General features: G+C 43.1%; 2 protein-coding genes across 4 annotated transcripts in view; both read left to right on the top strand.

The window, feature by feature from the left end:
• The first annotated feature begins 528 nt into the window (after positions 1 to 528).
• On the top strand, positions 529 to 5,204 carry LOC110548912 (basic proline-rich protein-like). Its single transcript, XM_021637597.1, has 2 exons — positions 529 to 637; positions 3,628 to 5,204. The coding sequence occupies exons 1-2, from the start codon at positions 529 to 531 to the stop codon at positions 5,202 to 5,204; spliced, it is 1,686 nt and encodes a 561-aa protein (XP_021493272.1).
• Znf800 (zinc finger protein 800) overlaps positions 4,397 to 23,567 on the top strand; it is a 51,206-nt gene continuing 32,035 nt past the window's right edge. For 2 of the 3 annotated variants that reach the window (XM_021637600.2, XM_021637602.2), the window contains exons 1-4: positions 4,397 to 4,537; positions 5,400 to 5,518; positions 10,134 to 10,229; positions 20,888 to 21,031. In XM_021637600.2, coding sequence (XP_021493275.2) covers positions 5,458 to 5,518; positions 10,134 to 10,229; positions 20,888 to 21,031 — 301 coding nt within the window. In that variant the 5' untranslated portion in view covers positions 4,397 to 4,537; positions 5,400 to 5,457. Of the gene's footprint in view, positions 4,538 to 4,778; positions 4,915 to 5,399; positions 5,519 to 10,133; positions 10,230 to 20,887; positions 21,032 to 23,567 lie in introns of those variants that run through there. The other variant, XM_060373968.1, reaches the window with a different exon arrangement.

Raw genomic sequence — 23,567 nt, 5'->3', positions numbered from 1 at the left:
TATGCAGGGTGGAAGTGGAATATCCACGTATAGCTGTATTGAATAAAAATCTCTCATAGCTACACAGCTGACAGGGGACTGATGTTCAGGTCAGAACCACATCAAACTGCTCCAAAAGCCCAGACCCAAATAATCCAGTTAGTGAATGTAAAGACAGAACGGACATATTTTTAGAAATGTAAGATGGCCTATGCATACATGAAAAACACCCACAGTCGCCGTAGCAATACGAATAAAAACTACTGAGGTCTCACCTCAGCAGTCAGAATGAGCGTCAGTAAAAACAACAGCACGTGCTGTGGAGGCTGTGGAAGCGGGAGCCCTCGCACGTGGCTTGTGGGAGTGTAACAGGGTGTGCTGGACTTCTGACATGTTTTGACTGGAACCATGTGGTAGATATGATGCTGTGTCACTTCTGGGGTCCTGGAGCTCTCACTGGACTGGCTTGATGCGCTGTTACTGCGCGAGGAAGTCCAAGCTACTCATCTTGAGGATGAAAGGCTACGCTGAGGGGATTGCAGTCACCTAATGGCCCCGGCTGCCAGCTGTGTGATGCGTCCAGTCAAGCTCCCGGACGAGCAGCCGCTTGGTGACTCAGACAGGGCTAACCCGAATCACTCGCCTACAAACTGCGAGCGTATAACCATGGCTGGGTGCTTAGCGCTGGCTTGGTATGCAATTACCTGTGTAAATGTGTGTCAGTCCCTAGCACTGAGGGGAAGAAAGAGTAACTTTAAACCATAAAGTAGAGCTTGAGTTACTCAACAGGATGCACTTCTAGCCTTGTAACAAAGAGTGCCAATTTGAGCCAGTGAGATTCTGTGGCAGCAAACGTAAGGCTGTGATAATTTGTTAGCCAGACCATTCACTGCTGTGACCAAATACCTGCTAGAACCTTAGACAGTCGGGGGTCTGTGGCTCATGTTTTCAGAGGTCCCAGTTCACACGTCTTGGCTTTGTTGGCTCTGGGACCCGAAGTGTATTGGAACACCATAGTAGCAAAATCATTATGGCAGAATGGGCAGACAGGAGGACAGAGAAAGAGACCTGAGAGCAGATAGTAGCCTTCAATGTCATGTCCCCAGTGATCTTCCTCCAGACAGGCCTTGCATCTCAAAGTTCCACACCTCCCAAAACAAGGTCACCAGCTTGGGGCAAAAGTGCTCACCATAGGGACCTGTGGTGCATATGTCACATTCCAACATTAACCTGTTACCTAGGTTGCCTGGGACGGTTTGTGAACATGGTTTATAAAGGGAGAGTGATAATTCTAGATATCCAAAATTTCTTTAAGTTCTGGCGCATCATGAAATTTCAGTTAAGTCCTTGTGATTCAGCGACTCCACTTAGCTTTCACGTATGGACAAGCTGGTTTTGTTGACAGTGTCTGCTGTAGCTGTGGCTGGCATCACATTGCTATGTAGACAAGAATGGCCTTGAGCTCCATCTTGTAGCTTTGCCTCCTGGGATCACCATGCCCATACAGTATCTTGATACAGTGTACTTTTTACAGCTGGAAGGATTTCCCGGCTCATCTTTCAGATACCATGTGATTGCTCCCAAACAGCCATGATAAGGTGAGGACAACACAGAAGGGATAACACAGCATTGGTGGCTGAATTTATGAGTTCCCAGTCACATGCTTTCAGAGGTTGGCTCAACTGTCTGCTGCAAATTTAGTTTTATACTTCAGTTTTGCCACCTACATGTTGGGGGAGGGAAACAGTATTGTGTTGCTGATGGAACTGAAATGGAGACATCTTGGGCATTAGTGTTGTAGGGCGCTGCCTATGTCTGGAAAGCAGTTACTACTGGTCCCTTTGTATTTCTGGGTCTGTTTTATCAGGTATAAAGTCAGTTTCCTAGGTAATTTCTGTGGTTTATTTTCATCTTAAAGCCCCAGGACTGTGTTTATTCTCTGTTCTACTCAAATCTCAATTTCGCCAGTCCTTCTCAGATTGTTTACAATTTTCCAGCACCTCCGAGGACCTTCTGATCGTGAGCGGTCATTTGTAAGGCTTGACTTGCAGCACCAACTTTTCAGTGTGTTTGCGTGCTCTGCATGTCTGTGTGCACCACACGCACCCCGTGCCGCTGGAAGCCAGCAGAAGGGGTTGGATCTCTGGAACCGGAGTTACAGTTGTGAGTAACCATGTGGGCGCTGCAGACCAAACCCCGACCTCTGCAAGAGCAACAGACGCTCTAACTCCTGAGGCTCTCTCCAGCCTCCATAAAGCAAACATTTAGCTCACACACGATACTCTCTCAGCTTGCACAATTTCAGCATCTATTTTTATACATGCGATACACTTACTGTGTAAAATTAAAGAAAGTATCGAAAATATTTTACTTAAAAATTTACTGCTCAGCTAGATGTGGTGGCACACGCCTGTGATCCCAGAACTCTGGGAGGCAGAGTCAGGTGGATCTCTCGGGAGGGAGTCAAGGCCAGCCTGGCCTACAAATCAAGTCCGGGACAGCCATGGCGACACAGAAAAACTCTGTCTTGAAAAACCAAAACGAACCATCCAAAACAAAACAAAGAACAAAAACAAACCCCCAAATTAGCAGTCATCTACCAACGACACCGATAGTTTGTTTTTTCATTGAAGTTTTGAGTGGCCTGAATTTTTGTATTATATTTTTGACCTTTATTATTTTATACCATTTCATATAATTAGTCATTTTAAAGAGTGAAAATTTAACTTTATTTACAGAACAGTAGAAGACAAATTATAGGTTTCCTATTTTTATTAAAGTCATGATTTATCCAGTCAAAAGCATCTATATTTCCAATGATAACACCCATCACATTTCAAAACAATACGTTTTTTGGTTTAAGCATGTTCCATAGAGGTAATACTACGCAAGATAATTTTGTGTATATATGGCTTTGTGTGTGGGGAGGGTAAAGGTCCATGTGGTGTCTTCTTCAGCTGCATCCCAACTTATTTCCCGAGACAGGGTGTCTCACTGCGCCTCATCAGTTCTGTTCTGCCAGCTCCTGGGGTTCTTCTGCCGTTGGTCTTCCTGGCACTGACCTGCAGGCGCACTGCCACCGCGGACTTGGTGTTTTTCTTAACATGGGTCTTCTTGCTTGCTTGCAAGCACTTCAAAGACAATGTCATCTCCCCAAACCCCAAATAGGGTTTTTAGTGGTTGCAGAGTACCACCACACAGAAGTAGCAATTTACAGCCTATTGGGCTATAACCTACATATTTCATCTGGGTAGTGATTCTTGAGACGGGGACAGGAAAAGGTCATGACATATCCTCTGTAGCTGTAGGTCATTCAGCCAATTCTGCTCCAACTGTGCAGACTCCACTCAACAGTAACACCTTCATTTGCTTACAAACGTTCTTTGGGCCTTCGATGATTTTCTCTTCACACAGACTGTGGCCGCCAGCGGGTAAACTCAGCTTGGGTAAGGAAAGTGCACAGAGGCAGGAGAATCCGGAGTTCAGGGTGAACCTGCGGGGCTACTTTGCGAGTTCCAGGCCAGCCTGAGCAAGACCATCTCGAAACCAGGAACTCCAAACACATAGCGCCCACCTTCTTAAACTTTGCTTTTCCAGAAGCCTCCAAACTGGAAGCTTAAGTTAGATAATTGTGTTCATCATCTCGAGAGGATGAATGGGGCAAACGGGCGCTCTCAAAGCACCCCGACCCATCGCTGACACGTCGCAAGGGCAAGAATTCCTTCTCAGAGTTGGGAAGAAGGTGGAGGCGGCGGCCGCTCGCGAGGGGAAGCGGCCCGGGGTCTGCAGATTTGACATTAGACAGCCATCCTCGTCGAGCTTCGGGGATTTTCCAAGCAGGATGCCGCTGCCTACGCGGGAAAGTGCGTGCTGGCCATGTGACCCGCCGTGGCTTTCAGGTCTGCACCGTCCAGGGGTGCCGACGTCCCGCCAAGCGGTGTCCTGCTCCCCAGTCCCCGGAGGCGCCCCGACACACGCGCCGGCCGGCCACCCCGGGCAGCCCTCTGGGGTCACGAGTCCACCCCGCGCTCGCGCTCCCTCCTGTCCCGGGTTCGGGCCCACCGAGGCGCCGAGGCGCAGCGCCGGCGACGGTTCGGTGCCCGGAGAAGGGCGCGCCCGCGCCTCTCCCACCCCCGGGCGCACGCAGCCGGGGGCCGGCGCCCCGCAGCCGCCGGCGGGAGGACGCGCGGGGCGGGCCGGCGCGCGCCGGCGAGGGCCCGCCATCCCCCCCGCCGCCCTCCGCCCCCCGAGGCCGGCCCCGCGCGTCGCCTCCCCACCGGGGCCGCCCGCCCAGCGCATGCGCGCAGCGCCGCCGGGCGTGCCGGCCACACTCCCCCCACCCACTCCGGGAGCTTGTCACTTCCTGCCCGCGCCCCATCTCCGTCCGGGGTCAGTCCGTCGCTCCGTGTCGCCGCCGGGAGACTTCTCCGCTTCCTCGCCCGCTCCGTCCCCTCGCCACGGCGCTCGCTCGGGCCGGCCGGGGAAGGGGCGGCCGAGAGAGGACCGCGGCGGCCGCAGGAAAGTTTCCCGACGCCTCCGCTCCCCCGAGAGGCCCCAGGTGGGGGACCCGCGCGCCTCCCCGCCCCTCTCCAAAGCCCGGGGGACCGTTGCAGGTGGAGCGGCGCCGAGGGGAGCCGGGCGCGGCGCGGCCGTTGCCCCGGCGAGGGGCGCCCCGGTCCCGGCCGCTCCGCCGCCAGCTCCTGCGGCCGCTGCGCCCGGCGGTTCCTCCTGTCAACCGCCTGCGCCCGCCGCCCGCCGCCCGCCGCCCGCCGCCCGCCCGCCGGCCCGGAGCGCGGAGGGCCGCCGCGGCCCGAGGACGTGGGGAGCCGTGGCGCTTCCGCGTCCGCGCCGCCGCCGCCGGGGGACTCTTTGAGGGAGCGCGCCGGGCCGCAGCCCGCGGGGCTCCGCGCGAGGCGCCGGCCGGGGCCGCGCCAGGTAGGGGCCCCCCTCGGCCGCGCCGTGCGCCCGGCCGCCGCCGCCGCCCGCCCCGGGAGTTGAGGAAGTTGGGCGCACCGGGCGGCGCGGAGCCCGGGCGCCCCGGGGAGAGCCCGCCGCACGCGGGAGGGTGCGCGGGCCGCCGCTCGGCCGCGCGGGGGGCCCCGCGTCCGCCCCTGCGCCCGGCGCGGCGCGGCGAGGCGAGGCCGCGGCCGCCTGCGCTGCCCGCCGGGCCTCGGCCGTGCGCCGCGCTGCGCTCGCTGCGCGCCGGACGCCGCGTTTCCGGGTAGGGCGGCGGACCTGTGCGGGCGCCGGAGGCCCGGCGGGCGGCGGGCGGCGGCGGCGGTTTCCCCTCGGAGCCCAGCGCCGCGGGCCCCCGGCCGGAGAGCCCAGGGCGCGTGGTGGGAGGGCGTGCGGAGGCGACTGCAGCCGCAGCCTCCCCGGGAAGTTCAGGGACGGTGACGCGTCTGTGCTTCTGTCCACAGTCCAGCCGCGATGAAGAGCTTCTCACACTGAAAGGAGCAGAGGTCGCACCGGTTAAAAATGCCTTTGAGGGACAAGTACTGTCAAACCGACCACCATCATCACGGATGCTGCGAGCCAGGTGAGTCCGTTTATTTTATTTATTTTTGTTTGTTTGTTTGTTTGTTTGTTTTCTGGTTTGGCCCAGTGTCGTGGCTCTTCTCCACAGGAGCTACTCCGCCTTCTGTGTTGTCTCTTAAGAAGTGTTTCCTCAGAGAGAAACTCCTCGCACAGTTTCAAAAGCCCACATAAACTAGCCACCTCCCTTGCTTGAGCCCCCAGAGAAAGTGCTGCAGGTGTCAACGTCAATCATTCCCAGGCTGCGCCTTTTCCTTCCCTTTGAAGGCAGTTTTCAATGAGAGGTTTACTCCATGCGTGAATGTTTAAAACGGAAGAAAAAGGCGAAGACAAGCCAGGTGGTGGAACGCTAGCGTTCATCCTCATGAAAATTGCCTGTCATAATAAGTTTCCCATGCAGTTTTTTTTAAACCACAGCCCCCTTACCCCCCACCCCCCAAAATCTAAAAGTTTAATTTGGGTTAAGAAGGTTGATCGAACTTTTGGACGAGAGTCCAGCTTTTTGAATTTAAAAATGTTTTGGATAGAATGTATTGTACTGCAGATTTTAGATGGATTGCAGCATTCTAAATACTTAAGTATATTTAAGGTGTTTTATTAGTTGAACTGATTCAGTTAATTTATGATATTAAAACTTTTGAGTTTTATGAAGAATGTTAGTGAACTTTAATTTGATAGACATTGTCCTTGTGAGCTGTTGATGGGTCTTAGAAGAACTTTGGCCCTAACTTAAAAAGGAATCATTGAAAACATGCTGTTACCTACAAGTAAAAGCTGCTTTGAACTATTCTAGTTCAAAGACAGATATTTATCGCTTTTTGCTGAAAAGGTACCAGAGTTGGTATTTTTTTTTCACTTTGGCTTGCTTTTAATTGAAATATTTTAATTACACGCATGTATTTATATTTTTATCATAACTGTGTTTGAAATCATTTTTTTTGAGTAAGAGAAAAATGGAAGAAGTAAAGGGAAGAAACTCCTTTGCTATCCATGACAATAACCATTTGAGTCCAGCCTTGTGTCTGTTGGATCAGTAATAACCTAGTAACAGGCACCTCTGGGCAGGGACCTTATTTTCATTCAGCTCCTGTCCGGTCTAACGTCGGCACCTTTTATACTGCACATTTTGTTTGTTTGAGGTGAAGCTGTAATGCTACATGTTATGGAGTTGAATGGTGTTTCCTAGCTTGCTTATTCATTTCTTCAGCAAATCATTATTGAGCATCTCTCAGGGGCCAGGTATTACCCAAGGCAATTGAATATAATGGTGAGAAAGACAGTGTTTTTGTCATACTTTTTGAGTGGGGAAAGATAGGTTTAAGCAAATAAGTAAGGTGATTTGTAAACATGATTTATGGTACATGTTGGCAATTAAGCATTTAACATACTTTTAGTGCCTTTAAATATGCTTTCTGGAATCTAATTTTCAAATGTGGATTGATTTTTTTCCACCTCCCCATTAGTAAGAAATCTGCAAATATCATTAGTTAAAATATTAAAAGTTACTGGTTATTAATATTTGCTTCCTTAGGTAAATTAACTGCTTTGGAGTGGTTATTTCAATGGAAAGCTAGACATTCACTGACTTTTAGGCTAGTTCATTGCCATCATTTCAGGGAATGTATGTGCTAAGTGAGAGGATATTTCTAGGTCTGAAAGAAGTATGGTATGGTAGTGAGTAAGTTATTCTCAGATGGAGAGATGAGGATGTGGTGTTTGAGAGATTCTTTAATGGGCTTTCAGGAGTGGTCTGTCTTCATTTAGATTCCAAACAGTGGGCGAGGCCTCAGATGAGAATATTCCTGAAGAGACCGTTGTGTCTTGATGGAATGGGCCAATTTATAGTGAGGGGCAGTGTTAGAAGTCTGTCAGTATATGCATATTCTTGTCTTAACAATTTTTTTTAAATAGAAGTTTTCAGAAGTTCAAAATACAGTGGTACAAGCATCTGATGTAACCATCATTTATCAGATCACGGAAACTCTGTTTTCTGTTATATTCTTCTCCTTCCTGACAATCCCTTTTCTGCTCTTCAGCCACTCCAACTTCTGTTTTGGGTAAGCAAATCCTAGACATCATGATTAGAAAGATCTTTAAGGAACTTGTTTCAATGCAGGAGAGACTTAAAAAAACAAACAGATATGTGCTCTTGGAAGAGAGTAAGTAAAATGTTTTGAGGGTTTGTGTGTTTTTGGTTGGGGGAGATAACTTTTAAAAATGAAACCTGATGGGTCTGATTATCTGATCTTGGAACGGATGACAGTATGTAAAAGGATAGTTTAGAAAATTACATGGGTGTGTGTATGTATATGTGTGTGTGTTTATGGGAGTACATTTCAAATGAAAACATGTATTTTAATAGTGGGAGCCACACAGATAAACTTACTAAGTAAATGTGTCCATGCAAAGCCAAGGCGTCCATCCGTCTTGTTTAGAATGCGGCCTCAGGTGAATGTGCTCTGGTGGAAGCTGCTGAGTGTGGTGGGTAGGAAACTGCCCTCGCTCTCAAGTTGGGTGCGATTGTGGCAGTTGCTGTATTACAGAAGGTTTTCTAGAGCGTATACTTAAATGAGGAACTCTGACACAGTCTGTTCTCTGCAAAGCACTCTCTTACCTATTTGTTACCTTTCTTTCTTTTTTCCTGTTCTCCAGTTCTCTACTGCTTGCCCCATGTAAAGCCAGAGCTTAGTTCTCTACAGTTAGTAGATTGTCCCGCTCTCTTTGTAGCTAGTTATGTTTCATAGTTGTCAGTTGCTGTCATATGCAGGCACTAAGAAGAGACCCTTCTAACTCATCACTAGGAGACTGCTGTACACTTCTGCTGTTGCTACTCTCAAAGGTTGAATTTGACTTAGGTTTTGTGAAAGAGATTGTTTTTGCTGTCAGGAAAGCAGTGGTTTGTTCATCTTACCGCTGCTGCTGCTGCTGCTGCTGCTGCTGCTGCTGGGGTGTTCACTGAGCACAAACTTGCTACATCCCAGGCTGTGTTTTGATAAGATATGATGAAAACTCATATCTTATTTAATAATAACAAAGTTCCTTTTTTGGGGGGAAATTTTGTGAGCTCCATGTTAGAGAAGAGGAAGGGATCTGAGCATTTAATTGTCTTAGTTGTATATACCTCAATAAACAGTCACACAATTGACACGCAGGGGCTGTGCATCTAGAGTCTTAGCTTCTTTATTACTTCACTTCCTGTCAGTTCTCAGGCTGAGTTAGTTGTCTGTGTGTGCCCTGTTTATGTACTACGTTAAGATTTTGTTTGATGAAATGATCTGCTTCCTCCTGTTGGTGAGCACCGAGCGCTTGAGGGATGACGGGGACTCAGAGGCTGTATCCATATGCTCAGCACAGCAGCCTCGGGTACTTACCTCTCAGAAATGGAATGGCTGTTCAGGTCTAGCTGCAGAGCAGTAGTGGCACATCCAGTGGAAGGAAACTGGCTCCCCCAAACCCCACACTGAGAGAATGGTCCCTGGGTTATGATGGTATTAGTTGGGTAGGGTATTATGTTCTTAAAAAAAGAAAAAAAAATAATGGCCAGTTTTTTCTTCACTACAACCTGCTATTGACAACTTATAGAAACATAGTTGTCCTTTCAGCTACCTTGTGTCACATGATCTAATAATATTTTTTCTGCTCATCTGAGAATTTTGCAAAGGGAGGAGGTGATGCCTACTAGATATGAAAGTGAAAATTTTTACTTTGAAAATGGAAAAGTTGTTTTTCCTCTGTTTTACTTGTAAAATGCCTAGCTTCTATGCTCTGAAGCAATAGAAGTATGAGGCAGAAAGTGACTATCTTCCTTGATAACCAGCCCTGACAGAACCTTTAAGTTCTGTTAGTACTCTTCCACGGTAAATGTCTCTTATCATCTATACACATCCCCATATTAACTAAACTTATGTATTTCTGTGTCTGCATAAAATGTATTATGTAACTAGGTCGTGGTCTCTACCCTGTTTTTATTATTTAACAATACTGACATCCTTCATTGTCAGTATACTGGAGCTGGCTGGTGCTTTTCAAAAGTTGTGAGAGATGCTGTTACATAGATATTTCATAGTTTTTAGTTTGGTTCCTATAAGAAAGTTCAAAATTTAAAATTTCTGTCATTTGAATACAGTGCTGCAGAGCACTTCAGTGAGAGTCTGTGCTCCTACAATTGTATGTTGTCCATTTTCTTTCTTTGGCAGTTGGGCTTGAGTTTTATTCTCATGGTGGTCCAAGCTTGGTCAGATTATTTTAAAGGCTTTTGGTAGAGTTTACTGGGTATGGCTAAGCCACTATAGCCTTAAGAGATTCTGTTAAATATAGTTCTTCTCTAAGGGGAATGCAGAGGTAGACAGTATATACTAAGTGATGCCAGAGCATTGAGTACTTGCTGTTAGACCTAATAAGTAGCCTTGAGTGAGTCTTTACTATTGGGAATGATTGAGGTCTTCCCTCTGTTGCTTCATTTGTCTTATAAAGATGATGGTGAGTTTTTGATATATGAATATATATGGAGGTATTCTCATTGTTAACATAATTGTAGCAAACTATTGTTTGATTCAGTAGTAAGTGATTTAAATAACCCTTTCTTTTGTGGGTTGGGTGTGTGTTTGTCTTCCATGTAGTTTATGTCCTGGAGCCTGGAGATCCTCCTCTGTTACAGCAGCCACTACAGACATCCAAATCTGGTATTCAGCAAATAATTGAATGCTTTCGATCAGGTATGAGCATTTTAGTTAATATTTTTCAGACATCACACCGTAATCAAAAACTACCTAAATGCCTGTGCACTGATTTTCTTTATAGTATACTTTGAGTTGTCATATTTTTAAGACAAACGAATAAACATTGACTTGGTCTAGAAATTACCTACTAAATATTAATTTAAAACTTTTTTTTACTATAGTTTAGAGAAATCTGGTATATTTTAGGATAAAATGTTGTTACTTCTTAAGGAAGTCATATAAAGGTTCTTCATAAACTTTGGTATAGATTGTACTAAAATATGTGAGATATCATTCTAGGTTAATTTTTTTATCATCTCTGTTTTGGGGGCTCACCGCCTGTCAAAATTCTGGAATACAGGGTAGAAAAAAAGACATATCTATCCCTGATATCTTCAGATACATTTATTAAGCTTTTGGTTGTTTAAGTTATTTTTATTTTATTTTACATGTCTGAATGTTTTGACTGCCTGTTTGTCTGAGTGCCACATGCATGCCTGGTACCCACAGAAACCAGAAGAGAGCATTGGGTACCTTGAGGTGCAGCTATAAACAGTTCTGACCCTCCATGTGGGTATTTTGGAATTGAACCTGGGTCCTCTGGAAGAGCAGCCAGTGCTCTTAACCTCTGAGTCATCTGTCCAAATGCAAGCATCTATTTCTTTTAGATTATCGTAAGAATTGGCTATATGTTATATTTGTGCAGTTACATTTTAAAGCTTTGAAATAGGTATTCCTCATTACATGTAAGCAATGAGAAGTTAGGGGTCCTGTGTTAAAAGTGAGATCATAGATTGCTATGAGTCTTATAACTCCTTCATCTGTTCTTTGTACATTTATGTTCTGACCTTACTGTTCAGTTAAACATCACTAAGTAGATAACACAGTGAGTGGCCACTTGAATGATGGGTGGTAGGAGCTTGTCATTGTTTTGAAGCTGCTGTCGTCATGAAGATTTTCCGAGGTTTAAGGGAAAGCCTAATGGTGTATTGCTGTGTGGACGAAGCACAGGGAAGTACTGGAGGGAACGCTGATTACCTTATTACCCTTGCAGAAGACCCGTCCAGTTCTCTGCGTTCACATAGCAGTTTAAAGTTCCCTCTAACTCCAGTTCCAGGGGATCCAACACCCTCTTCTCGTGTCCATGGTGACTGCATGCATGTGACATGTATGTACCCACACATACACAGACACATACACAAAGTACATAAATTATTTTTAAAGAAAAAAATTTAGAGGGGGAAATAAACATTTGCTTTACTTATAATTCAAAGAAATAGGTTATTCCAGATAGAGTTTTTCTCTGATCTCTAAAAACCATTTTGTAGACGTACACATGGCTTTAATGTGTGTTGTCCTTACTGTAGTAAGTGTTCCAGTGCCTGTCATGTGCCTGTCTTGGTGCCAACCTGATTTTGAGTGTTGTTTTTACTTTTGATTAACAGAGTAATCTGTGAGTCACAGCCTCCTGTGATGAGTACAACAGTCACTTGTTAGGACTTTATATTTCTCACATAAGAGAGTAACAGTTCATTTCTGTTCAATAGTTCTCAAACATCATTTCTTTTTCACTCTTTGGAATGAAAATAAGAATAGTAGTTTTCCCAGTTAGTAGCATAACTTGGTTTCTTTTAAAAATTCATAATTTAGAGTTAAGGTTATTTAATACTGCTTTAGTTTATTGCAGCATTATTCTTTTAAGTTAGAATTGATTAGTTCATAACTGCTTTGTCTTAGAAAATGCTTTTCAAAATGTTGTATATACAAAGCTTGTGTGTGTGTTTTAAATCTTGGAAGGTGTTCTGTTGCTGTGAAGAGACACCGTTACCATGGCAACTCTTAGAAAAGAGACTTTATCAGGGCTGGCCTGCTGTCAGAGGGTTAGTCCATCTTCATCATGGCGGGGAGCAGTAGCCAAGAGCTATATCCTGGTCCACGGGCAGGGGTGGGAGGAGAGGGGTTGATAGATGGACAGGCGAAGAGAGACAGACAGACACAAAGAGAGACCGAGAACTAAGAGACACAAAGACACACTGGGCCTGGGTTGTGCTTTGTAACCACAAGCCTACCCCCCAGCGACCAGTTTTGTCAATAAGGCCACACCTCCTCCCACAAGGCTCTACCCCCCAATCCTTCTAATCTTTTCAGATAGTGCCGTTTCATGGTGACTAAATGTCCAGATATATGAGGCTATGTGTGCCATTCTTATTCAAATCACCACAGAAGGAAAGTATTTAGAGATGAAATTAGCATTTTTTGCTGCACTGTAGTCGTCGATTCTCTGCGCTTGCCAGTTCTTTACTATGTAAACTGAAGAGTTGGGCAGGGAGATAGGTAATGTAGTGGGGGCATTTCCTCAGGTGTGGATTTCCCCCCAAGTGACTGATTTGTATCAAGTTGCCATGAAATCAGCCGGAAGTGTTCTTTAAAAAATTCTCCCCAGCATATTAGCTGTGAGGTTTTTTTTTTTTTTTAATGTAAAATATTCTGAAAATTCTATAATTTAAATTAGAGCTGATTTAGGAATGTACAGAGTTGTGCAGAGAAATTAATTTTGTATTAAAAGAGAATTATTTCATTATTGTGTCCCATAAATTAGATATTTTAATTTCCTAAACAGTAATCTCTCACATATCTATCCTATTCAAAGCTCTTTGTAGTACAAAGGTGTTTCAGGCTAAGGTAGGCCTTAAGAGAATGGGTCACATGACTTAGGGTTTAACATTTATTCTAATCTGAGACTCAGTTCCTCCCTGACCCAGTCTTCTATAAGCACACCCTCAGTGACTCACCTCTTTCCAGCCTCTTTGCACTGTAACTAGGTCACACACTCTGCATTGACAAGACCATCCTGGTGGCACTGAGTATGTGATAGGCGCTTGGCAGGACCACTGTGAGGGCCGAGTCTGCTCGGCAGGTGAGAGGCGAAGGGCCTGCCTTCACCTTCAAGCTCAGATGGCCGTCTTCAACTACCGTGTCATTGTGGTTGCCTGCACTGGGCTGTCTGCGAGCTGATGCTGATTCTTACCCAAGCGGGATGCTCATAGACGCCTCTGTGTCTGGGGAAGAAGTGGACTCATTAGACCAGCTCATGCGTGCTACGCTGACTGCTTGACAGTCTTAACACATTTTTACTGTGTTTGCTTTGCATTATTTTCTGACTTTAAATTGAAAATTCTTTCTTATCCCTGCTGTTTCTTTTAATTAATTAATTAATTACAATTTATTAGTTTTGTATCCCAATTGTAGCCCCCTCCCTGATTCCCTCCCAACCCAGCCCCTCCTCTCTCTTCTCTTCCTATGCCCTTCCCCCATTTCACTGATAGTGGAGGTCCTCCTCCCCTTCCATCTGACCCTAGCTTATAGGTCTCATCAGGGCTGGCTGCATTGTCTTCCACTGTGGCCTGGCAAGGCTGTTCCACACCCCCAGAGGGAGGTGATCAAAGAGCCAGCCCCTGAGTTCATATCAGAGACAGTCCCTGTTCCCCTTACTAGGAAACCCACTTTGGATACTGAGCTGCCATGGGCTACATTTGAGCAGGGGTTCTAGGTTATATCCACGAATGGTCCTTGATTGTAGTATTAGTCTCAGAAAAGACCCCTGTGCCTAGCTTTTTTGGTTCTGTTGCTCTCCTTGTGGCGCTCCTGTCCTCTCCAGCTCTTACTATCTCCCCCTTCTCTCATAAGATTCCCTGCACTCTGCCCAAAGTTTGATTATGAATCTCAGCATCTGCTTTGATAACACTCCTGGGTAGAGTCTTTCAGAGGTCCTCTGTGGTAGACTCCTGTCCTGTTTCCTGTTTTTTCCTTCTTCCAGCGTCTTTTGAGTGAGGATTTATCATCTTACCCAGGGTCCTCCTTGCTTAGCTTTTTTAGGTGTACAGATTTTAGTGTGATTATCCTATATTATATGTCTAATATCCATGTCAGAACAAAACGAAAGCCTGCAGATTGGGAAAGGGTCTTCACCAACTCTATATCTGACAGAGGGCTAAAATCCAGAATATATAAAGTACTCAAGAAGTTAAACAGCAACAAATCAAGTTATCCAATTAAAAATGGGATACAGAGCTAAACAGAGAATTTTCAGTAGAGGAATATCGAATGGCAGAGAAACACTTAATGAGATGTTCAACATCCTTAGCTATCAGGGAAACGCAAATCAAAATGACCCTGAGATTACCTTTACACCGATCAGAATGTCTAAGATCAAAAACTGAAAGTGCATCACATGCTGGAGAGGGTGTGGAGAAAGGGGAATCCTCCTCCATTGCTGGTGGGAATCCAAACTTGTACAACCACTTTGGAAATCAATCTGGCGCTTTCTCAGATAATTAGGAATAGTGCTTCCTCAAGATCCAGCTATACCACTCCTAGGCATATATCCAAAATATGCTCAAGTACACAACAAGGACATTTGTTCAACCTTGTTCATAGCAGCTTTATTCGTAATAGCCAGAACCTGGAAACAACCCAGATGTCCTTCAACTGAGGAATGGATACAGAAATTGTGGTACATTTACACAATGGAATACTACTCAGCAATGAAAAACAAGGAAATCATGAAATTTGCAGGCAAATGGTAGGAACTAGAAAATACCATCCTGAGTGAGGTACCCCAGAAGCAGGAAGACACACCTGCTATTTCTAACTGCTTGATTTGTAAAATGATTTAGGTAGTTTTTTCTGGGGGCAGAGGGAAAGAAATGATATCGTTGATGTAGTTTACAGGGTGAAAAGCTGGCTTCCCACTGCCCCTTTTGCACAAGTGGCTACTGCTCCATAGTTGTGCCCTCTTCCAGGGATCTTTCATCCATGCTTGAACACATCCATGTTTCCCCCGGTAGAAATGGCAGCAGGTGTACGTTTTTGTGCACCTTTCTTTGTGGATAGAGTTGGTTGTTGAATTTACTGTACAGTTACACGAGACTAGATTTTCTACTCTGAAACCCTCATGATTGGGTGATTGAACCTTGCTGTTTGCTCCAGACTCCAGCTTCTAGTAGTACCTCCACCATGTGCTATGCTTTCCCGAGTCCTTTCTTGTCTGAGTCAATAGTGCTAGGATCATATCTGTGATGTGATGTCCTTGGACCTTCCCTCTTTTCCCTTCTCATGTTCAGTTGCTCTGCCTTTCTCTCTGACTTCCTTCAAAACACAGCTTTGAAGAAAACCACAATACCTCTAGATATTTACTGAATATCCTTTAGGTATTTATTACATTGTTGAGATTGTTATTTGTTAGTCTCTTAGTCCTCTTACAGAGGCAATGAAGCAGTAGCATATTCTAAAGGCAGAAACAGGAAAATGAGGGAAGTGTCCAGTAGTCACAACTAGTCCTTAATGTGAAATTGACAATCATAAAAAAGAAATAATATGTACAGTTGTGGAGAAAAGGTTCTTTATATAGAATATACTGTACTACCATATGCAAGGAACTTCATTCTCTCTTCCCCAGGAAAGAATAAATTGTTAATTTGTGGTATGCTAGGGAAAAATAAGAAGTATTTTGTGTAATGTTCTTTTTGTGATTGTCTTCCTAGAGCTACCATTTCAAAGTTATTTTTTTTCTGATTGAGGTAATTTTAATTAAATTTAGTATAAGCCGTGACTGAATTATGATGCTGTATTTTTAAATTCTGATAAACATAGCATGGAAGAAGGTCTGTGAGAATTGTTTAACAGAGAGTACTCTATTCTGTGATGGGATCTTTCTTTCTCTCTCTCTTTCCTTCCTTCCCTTCCTTTCCTTTCCTCCCTCCCTCCATCCCTCCCGCCCTCCTTCCCTTCCTTTTCTTTCTGCTATACACAGTTGTGTACCTGTACATAAATGCATTATCTGTGAAGAGTCATTTGTAAGAGCAACAAGTGCTCTCAGTGGTGGAACTGTCTCTTCCGCCTGTGATGGAATTTTTCTGGTTGTTACATAGCAATTACAGGAAATTTAAAATGGGACTGATTTGGGTTGATTTATTATTTTTAGCATTCATCTTCCAAGCATGTCTTCTCGGATTATGATCCTGAGAGAACAGGTAGTCACACATGTTTGAAATTCTTAGTATCACGGAACCACATTCTTCACTAGATATTTCCAGTGAGGTGAATAGTGTTGTGTGTGTTAGGGTAAAGTGAAGTAGTCATCATTAGGCAGGTACAGTCTTGAGGGCATTTTTTAAATTACATTTTTATTTATTTATTTTATTTTTTAATTAAATTTTGTATATTAGTTACACTTTATTCACTTTGTATCCCAGCTGTAACACCCTCCTTCATTCCCTCCCAATCCCACCCTCCCTCCCTCATCTCCTCTCATGGCCTTCTCTAAGTCCACTGATAGGGGAGGTCCTCCTCCACTTCCATCTGACCTTAGATTATCAGGTCTCATGAGGACTGGCTGCAATGTCCTCCTCTGTGGCTGGCCAAAACTCAAGTGACAACACATGCTGGAGAGGATGTGGAGAAAGGGGAACTCTCCTCCATTGCTGGTGGGAATGTAAACTTGTGCAACCACTTTGGAAATCAATTTGGCGCTTCCTCAGACAAGTAGGAATAGCGCTTCCTCAAGATCCAGCTATACCACTCCTAGGCATATATCCAAAATATGCTCAAGTACACAACAAGGACATTTGTTCAACCTTGTTCATAGCAGCTTTATTCGTAATAGCCAGAACCTGGAAACAACCCAGATGTCCCTCAGTGGAGGAATGGATACAGAAATTGTGGTACATTTACATAGTGGAATACTACTCAGCAGTTAAAAACAAGGAATTTTATTCTACTTATAAATTTATTATTGTACATGTCAGTGTTCACTACCAAAGCTCTTATGCTTTGGTGGAGTTTTTGTTTTGTTTTTGTTTTTCCAGTTAAGATCTTGGTTGATGATCTATTAAGCAGTAAGTAGTGATTTCTAAGGTAATTTAAGAAGATAAGCAAGGAAGTGCATGGTTTAAGAAAAGGAGACAATGAGCATGACTTTTTGTCAGGATTAAGAGTGTGGACAAACTTCATGTTCTGTCTACATAACCAAGCTCATGTCTCAGGTGAGGAGGGGTTTTACTGTGACAGAGGCTTTGTCTGTTTGTGACAAGGCAATCAGAAAAACGGTCGCTGATTTTAAATGAACCCATTCTGTTCTGATGGGAAAAAATGTAGAATCTTAAATGGTAGCTGAAAGTAGAGGAACCTTTTTAATATCTGCTTATGCAACAAGACATGTTGACCTTTCTCATGTGTGAATGTTTTGTCTTATTAGACACCGTATCTAGAGAGCTGTTAGTAAGGTCATCCAGGCATTGTCCTGAGGGTGGGGCACAGAGGTGAGCACCAAAGGTGATGGTTCTCCTAGGTCTCGGCATCATGGGAGCGCAGAACCCTGTAAGCACAGGACGGTGCGGGAAGCAGGGCGGATGGCGAGATGCATTAACAGTGCAGGGGTAGGGGATGTTTTCTTGTTCGTTTGTTCTTGTTTGTTGGTATTTCCAGACGGGGTTTTCTTGTGTAGCTTTGGCTGTCCTGGACTCACAGAGGTCCGCCTGCCTCTGCCTACTCAGTGCTGGAATTAAAGACGTTCACCACCTCAGCAGTTGGATGACAGGTCAGAGGAAGCTTCCTGGCAGAAACCACCTGGGTCTGAAGGTATTGTGAGTGAGTCAGACTAGGGAAGGAGATGTTCTAGTAAGAATAACGTGAGTGATGGCATAGGAAGGACAGGGGAGCAAGAGAACATTTGTTGTATTTCTGATAAGACATTGGTACCTGAGTTGGTAGTAATACTGTGTGTGTGTTTGCATTTTGAGGAAAGTGTTTATAACTTACAGGTTAGAGGAGACTTTTTAAAAATGCCTACTGGAAATAAGTAATATACTCTCTACCAAATATAGCTATTTAACTAGGAATAATTACGAAATTGATGTTTTTCTTTTTCATTTATTTATTTATTTATTTTACAATCAAGAGCGCCTTGTGGACAAGGTGGTTACCTAATTTAAGGATATAGTCTTTTACATTTCGCTGTTTTTTCTATTAGTTATAACCTCATGTTCACATAAGATTGGTAATGCTTTAAAATATGCTGCTATTTGCTTAAGTAAACTTAAAGTTGAATTTAAAATCTTAATGCTTAAATGATTCTTAATTGCGCCTGTGTGTGCGTGGGTGGTGGGTGGGGGTCATGTGAGTTCAATGTACATGCACTGTGTCGAGGCCAGAGAGGTTGGATCCATCTGGAGTGTCCTTTTAACCCCTGAGCCATCTTTCTTACCCCTTTAGTTGCGTGTTTTAGTTAAATAGATTGCTTTGTTTTTCTTCAGTCTTTTTTCCTTTAGTGATGACTGTTCTTTTCAAAGACTTAGTTATTTTTATTTTGTCTGTGCTTGTGTTTTGCTTGTAGGCATGTTTGTGCACCGTGTGCATGCCTGGTACCTTCTGAGGCTAGAGAGGTTGTTGGATCCCGGAAGTGGACTCATGGATGGTTGTGAACCTTCATGTGGGTGGTGGGAACTGAACCCAGGTCTCCTGCAGAGGGCAGTGGATCTGGTCTATAGAGCTAGTTCCAGGACAGCCAGGGCTTCAAAAAGAAACCGTGTGTGTGTGTGTGTGTGTGTGTGTGTGTGTGTGTGTAGGAGGTGGTACAACTAGATAAGATCAGATTAACAAGTAAGATAAGACTTGTTAATCTGATCTTATCTAGTATTATCTTTCCAATAGAATTTTGAGGTCTGACCTATTTTAGAAATGATGATAAAATATGCCCTTAAAAGTTAAATGTAACTATAAATAGATTGTTAAAGTTTGGGTTAGAAACATTGAACTTTTATTGACCTTACAATTTTTTTCTTTTTATTTATCATTCTCTCATGTAGTACATCCCAAGTGCAGCCTCTTTTTTCTCCCCTCCTCCCAGGCTTCCTCCAATCCTTACCTCCAGCTCTTGCCCAGAGTCACTGCTCCTCTGTTTCCCTTAGAAAAGAGCAGGCTTCCGAGTGACAGCAACCAAACATGGCATGACAGAGTGCAGCAGTACTGGGTATAAACACTCAGCAATGCTGGATGAGGCAACCAGTAGAAGAAAAAGGGTCCCAAGAGCAGGCAAGAGTCAGAGACACCCCCACTCCCACTCTTAGGGGTCCCACAAATACCCCAAGCTAAACACCACAGCATGTACGCAGGATCTGGTGCAGACCCAGGCAGGCTCCATGACTGCCACGTCAGTCTGTGCGAGCCCTGCTTTGCTGATGCTGTGGGTTGTGTTCTCCTGCTGTCCGTCACCTCTCGGGCTCTTGCAGTCCTCCCTCCCCCTTTTCTGCAGGTTTCTCTGAGCTCTGCCTGGTGTTTGAGTGTGGTAAACCCTACAGTATGTTAAGATAGTTTATATTCTTCAGTAGTACCAGAGCTTCACAGACAGGCAACTGCTTGTGAAATGACAGAACGTTCAGTACCTAAGTGATCTTAAGTGTATTATTCAGGATACCTTGTCAAAGAAAGGAACAAAATTAAGGCATTTATATCAGTTAGTAAGTTACTATAGCAAAGACCTGTAGGAGGGAATAACAGGTCTTGTCTGTGTTTCGCGCCTCGTGGATGCTTTAAAGATGTGATGATTTCTGCCAGTCATTCTGTCTTTCGTTTCGATCTTCCACTGTAATGCTTAGATTCCCTAGATCAGAAGCATTTCTCTGTTTTTAGAACCAAACACCTTGTGCTTATAAATATGGTAGGCTTGGTCTTGCTTGCTTTGAGAGTTTATAGTCAAGTGGCTAAGACATTGGATTATGGTAATTATAGGGATAAGTAATTGGAATTGGGGCAGGAGTTCTCATGGATAAATGCTTGAGATATATACATTGGTAGTGCTGTCACGAAGCCTGAGCAAAATTCAAAATTCTCTCTCAGTAGAGAAAAAGATCCCCTGCTTTATTACCAAGTAGTACAATTCCATGTTGGCCCAGAGCCCGTAGTAAAATAAACTGAATTTTAAAAGGATGGCCATAGTCCTGTGGTAAGAGTTTGGACCTTTAATGAATTGGGAAATGTGTTAAAAAACAAACAAACAAACACCTTATTTTTTTCACCTTCAGATTTAGAAAAGAGCTGGCAGAACCAGCAGAAATTTTGCAGGAATGATGGGAAACATTTTCTTGTCTAGAGAGCAATGTATATCTGTATTTTCAACTCAATGTAATGCTCAATCAGATGTCAAAACCACTGCCTTGGTATATTCAGTGAATTGGCTACTGAAGTGGAAGATGGGCATCATGTAATGGCTGTCTAAATTGCCAAATCATATAATATTTGCTTGGAATTTATTTTATCACTTAGTTAATAAATATTCTGTGGTAGATAATGTGGTAGATAATAATGGCTAGGGTCAGAGAGAAGGGGAGGAGGACCTCCCCTGTCAGTGGACTTGGGGAGGGCAGTGAGAGGAGATGAGGGAGGGCAGGATTGGGAGGGGCTGTGGGAGGGTGCTACAGCTGGATACAAAGTGAATAAACTGTAATTAATAAAAAAAAATAAATTTAAAAAATAAAAAAGAAATTGGCACTGTCTGTATTTTGTTTTCAGAGTAACACCTTTTTTGGGTTATCAATAATTAAAACCTTATTTAAAAGTACAGGTCAGAGTTAACTTTTGTGTATTTCTTTTTCTTCCAGGAACCAAACAACTTAAACATATTTTATTAAAAGATGTGGACACGATTTTTGAATGTAAATTATGCCGTAGTCTCTTTAGAGGATTACCAAATTTAATTACCCATAAGAAATTTTACTGCCCACCAAGTCTCCAAATGGATGACAGTAAGTTTTGTTCATATATTCAGTTTAGAGTTAAGTATTTTTTTTTACTGCTTCTATATATTTTGCATTAAAGTGGTATTGATATCTAGTTTTAGATAATTTAGTGATAGAGATTAAAACGAAACACTTGTTATATTCAGTTTCTTGGATAGTACTTTATATTAATGTTTTCCATTTGGTTTTTCCTAATCTATGAGTTTTTATCTGTGAGTATATTTATTTGTATTGAAATATTGAAGATTGTGTTTGAATTTTTATTTGGGTCATATATAATATAGCATTTGAAAGTTAAATATTAATGCTGTCTTACAGGAGCAATTTCATGGTATATTTCTTTTAATTTAACAACTTGTTGCTAAGTATGATTGATGACTTTCTTAGATTCTCCTTAAGTAAATGAGACTGCTTCCAATCAGTAGCAAGAAATGAATAAATTACTTGATATTTTGGGAATGACAAAGAGCTTTGAAATATTTATTAATCTTTCTAGTGTTTTCTGGATCTTAATTTGAAGGTTAGATTTGTTCCTAGTGAAATTACTTTAGATATCACATACCCAGTATTAGATTGAATCTAGACTAACAAGATTATTACTTTTATTATGCAGGCAAGTAGCATGCTAATAGTCTTTGTGGAACCAAATGTTCTTAAATTAAATGTGCTTTTCTTGTGTGAATAAATAAATAAATAAATAATGTGTAGTGTTATTTTCTTGCAGTAAAGAATTAATGTAAATTCCTTAAAATATAGCAATACTAGATAACTTCATTATTTCCTGTTCAGGGTTTTAAACTGTGGATTTACAAAATGAGACAGTTATTTTAGGCTGATATATAGATATGTAGATCTTTTACATTTTTAAACTCAAACTCACTTTTTTTGGGGGGGGAGAAGCTTTTTTTATTATCATTTATTACAATTGATTCACTTTGTATCCTGGCTGTGGCCCCCTCCCTCATCTCCTCCCAATCTTACCTTCTCTCCCTCTTCTCCCCCTATGCCCCTCCCCTAGTCCACTGATAGGGGAAGACCTCCTCCCCTTATATTTGACCCTAGCCTATCAGGTCTCATCAGGACTGGCTGCATTGTCTTCCACTGTGGCCTGGTAAGGCTGTTCCGCACCCCAGGCGGAGGTGATCAGAGAGCCTGTTACTGAGTTCATGTCAGAGACAGCCCCTGTTTCCCTTACTAGGGAACCCACTTGGAGGCTGAGCTGCCGTGGGCTACATTTGAGCAGGTGTTCTAGGTTATATCCATGCATGGCCCTTGGTTGGAGTATCAGTCTTTGAAAAGACCCCTAGGCCCAGATATTTTGGTTTTGTTGGTCTCCTTTTGGAGTTCCTTTCCCCTCCAGGTCTTTCTATCTCCCCTTTTTCATAAGATTCCCTGTCCCTCAATGGAAGAATGGATACAGAAATTGTGGTACATTTACAGAATGGAATACTACTCAGCTGTTAAACACAAGGAAATTATGAAATTTGCAGACAAATGGTGGGAACTAGAAAAGATCATCTTGAGTGAGATATCCCAGAAACAGAAAGACACACATGGTATATACTCACTCATAGGTGGATATTAGTCTTATAGGATAAACATACTAAAATCTACACTCAAACTTAACTGTTTTAAAAAAGTTTTTTGATAGGGAGATATAATGTAAAAACTGAATAGCAGTATTTTTTAAATTAGTAACTTATGTTAAAGTGTAGTATAGGGTACAGATAAAATAAATACTCATATTTGTATAGAAACTTTTATGCTAAGATATGGCCATATTTTGCGGAAACTCTTTCATGATAACATTCTTCATGGTGTTTTATTCATCCTGGGTTATGGAAACCTTGGGTTGGTTTTGTCAATCTAAAAGTTTGGGACTAAAAATAATAACGTTTTAGTGTTGAAGATAATCATGCGCTTGTATTTGATCTTACTGAACTTTTATTACTGAGCTACAAATTAAAGGTCTAGAGAAATTGGTTTAAAATCTAACATTTTAATTAAAGTAGTGTTTTATTTGTTGGTGTTCTTCATTATTAAGTTGTAGAGGTAATTTACATCGTATAGTTGATAAGTGGAGTTGCCACATTATTGTGTATTTTCTTGGTGGTTTTACGTATACTGTCATGGAAGTATTACCACACTCACTACTATTTACAGGAAGAAAGAAGGGCTAGGAAGATGGCTCTTGTTGCCAGCCTGAGGATCAGAGTCCGTGCCTCTAGAACCCACATATACACAGCCTTGTTGGGGCAGACTGTCTGCTTGCCTGTACTGGGGCTGCTGTTACACCACTAGGCTAAGGGATAGTTCCTAGCCAGGTGTTTCATTAAAGTTTTGTTTTGTTGAAAAAATTGTGTTTTTCATACCTCATGCCATTTATGTTGACTTGCAAATATTTTTTATTTTTGTGAGATGTCCTACTGTCCCAATGGAAGTAATCTACATTGTTTATTAAGGCTTGCTTACAGTAACTAGTATACTACTGTATTGTATTAAACGTCATATATATAGTAACATCCTTGCTGATATTTTATCC

The sequence above is a fragment of the Meriones unguiculatus genome, chromosome 21, assembly GCF_030254825.1.
Source record: "Meriones unguiculatus strain TT.TT164.6M chromosome 21, Bangor_MerUng_6.1, whole genome shotgun sequence".
In the NCBI taxonomy this organism is placed as follows: domain Eukaryota; kingdom Metazoa; phylum Chordata; class Mammalia; order Rodentia; family Muridae; genus Meriones; species Meriones unguiculatus.
Note: the sequence above shows the minus strand (reverse complement) of the source record. Positions and strands in the feature narration are given on the sequence as shown.

Excerpts from the sequence above, each read along its gene's own strand:
- LOC110548912 (XM_021637597.1), top strand. The coding sequence starts at position 529 with ATGGCCCCGGCTGCCAGCTGTGTGATGCGTCCAGTCAAGCTCCCGGAC. Across the intron at positions 638-3,627 it reads CTCGCCTACAAACTGCGAGC|AGGATGAATGGGGCAAACGG; the intron begins GTATAACCATGG and ends CATCATCTCGAG.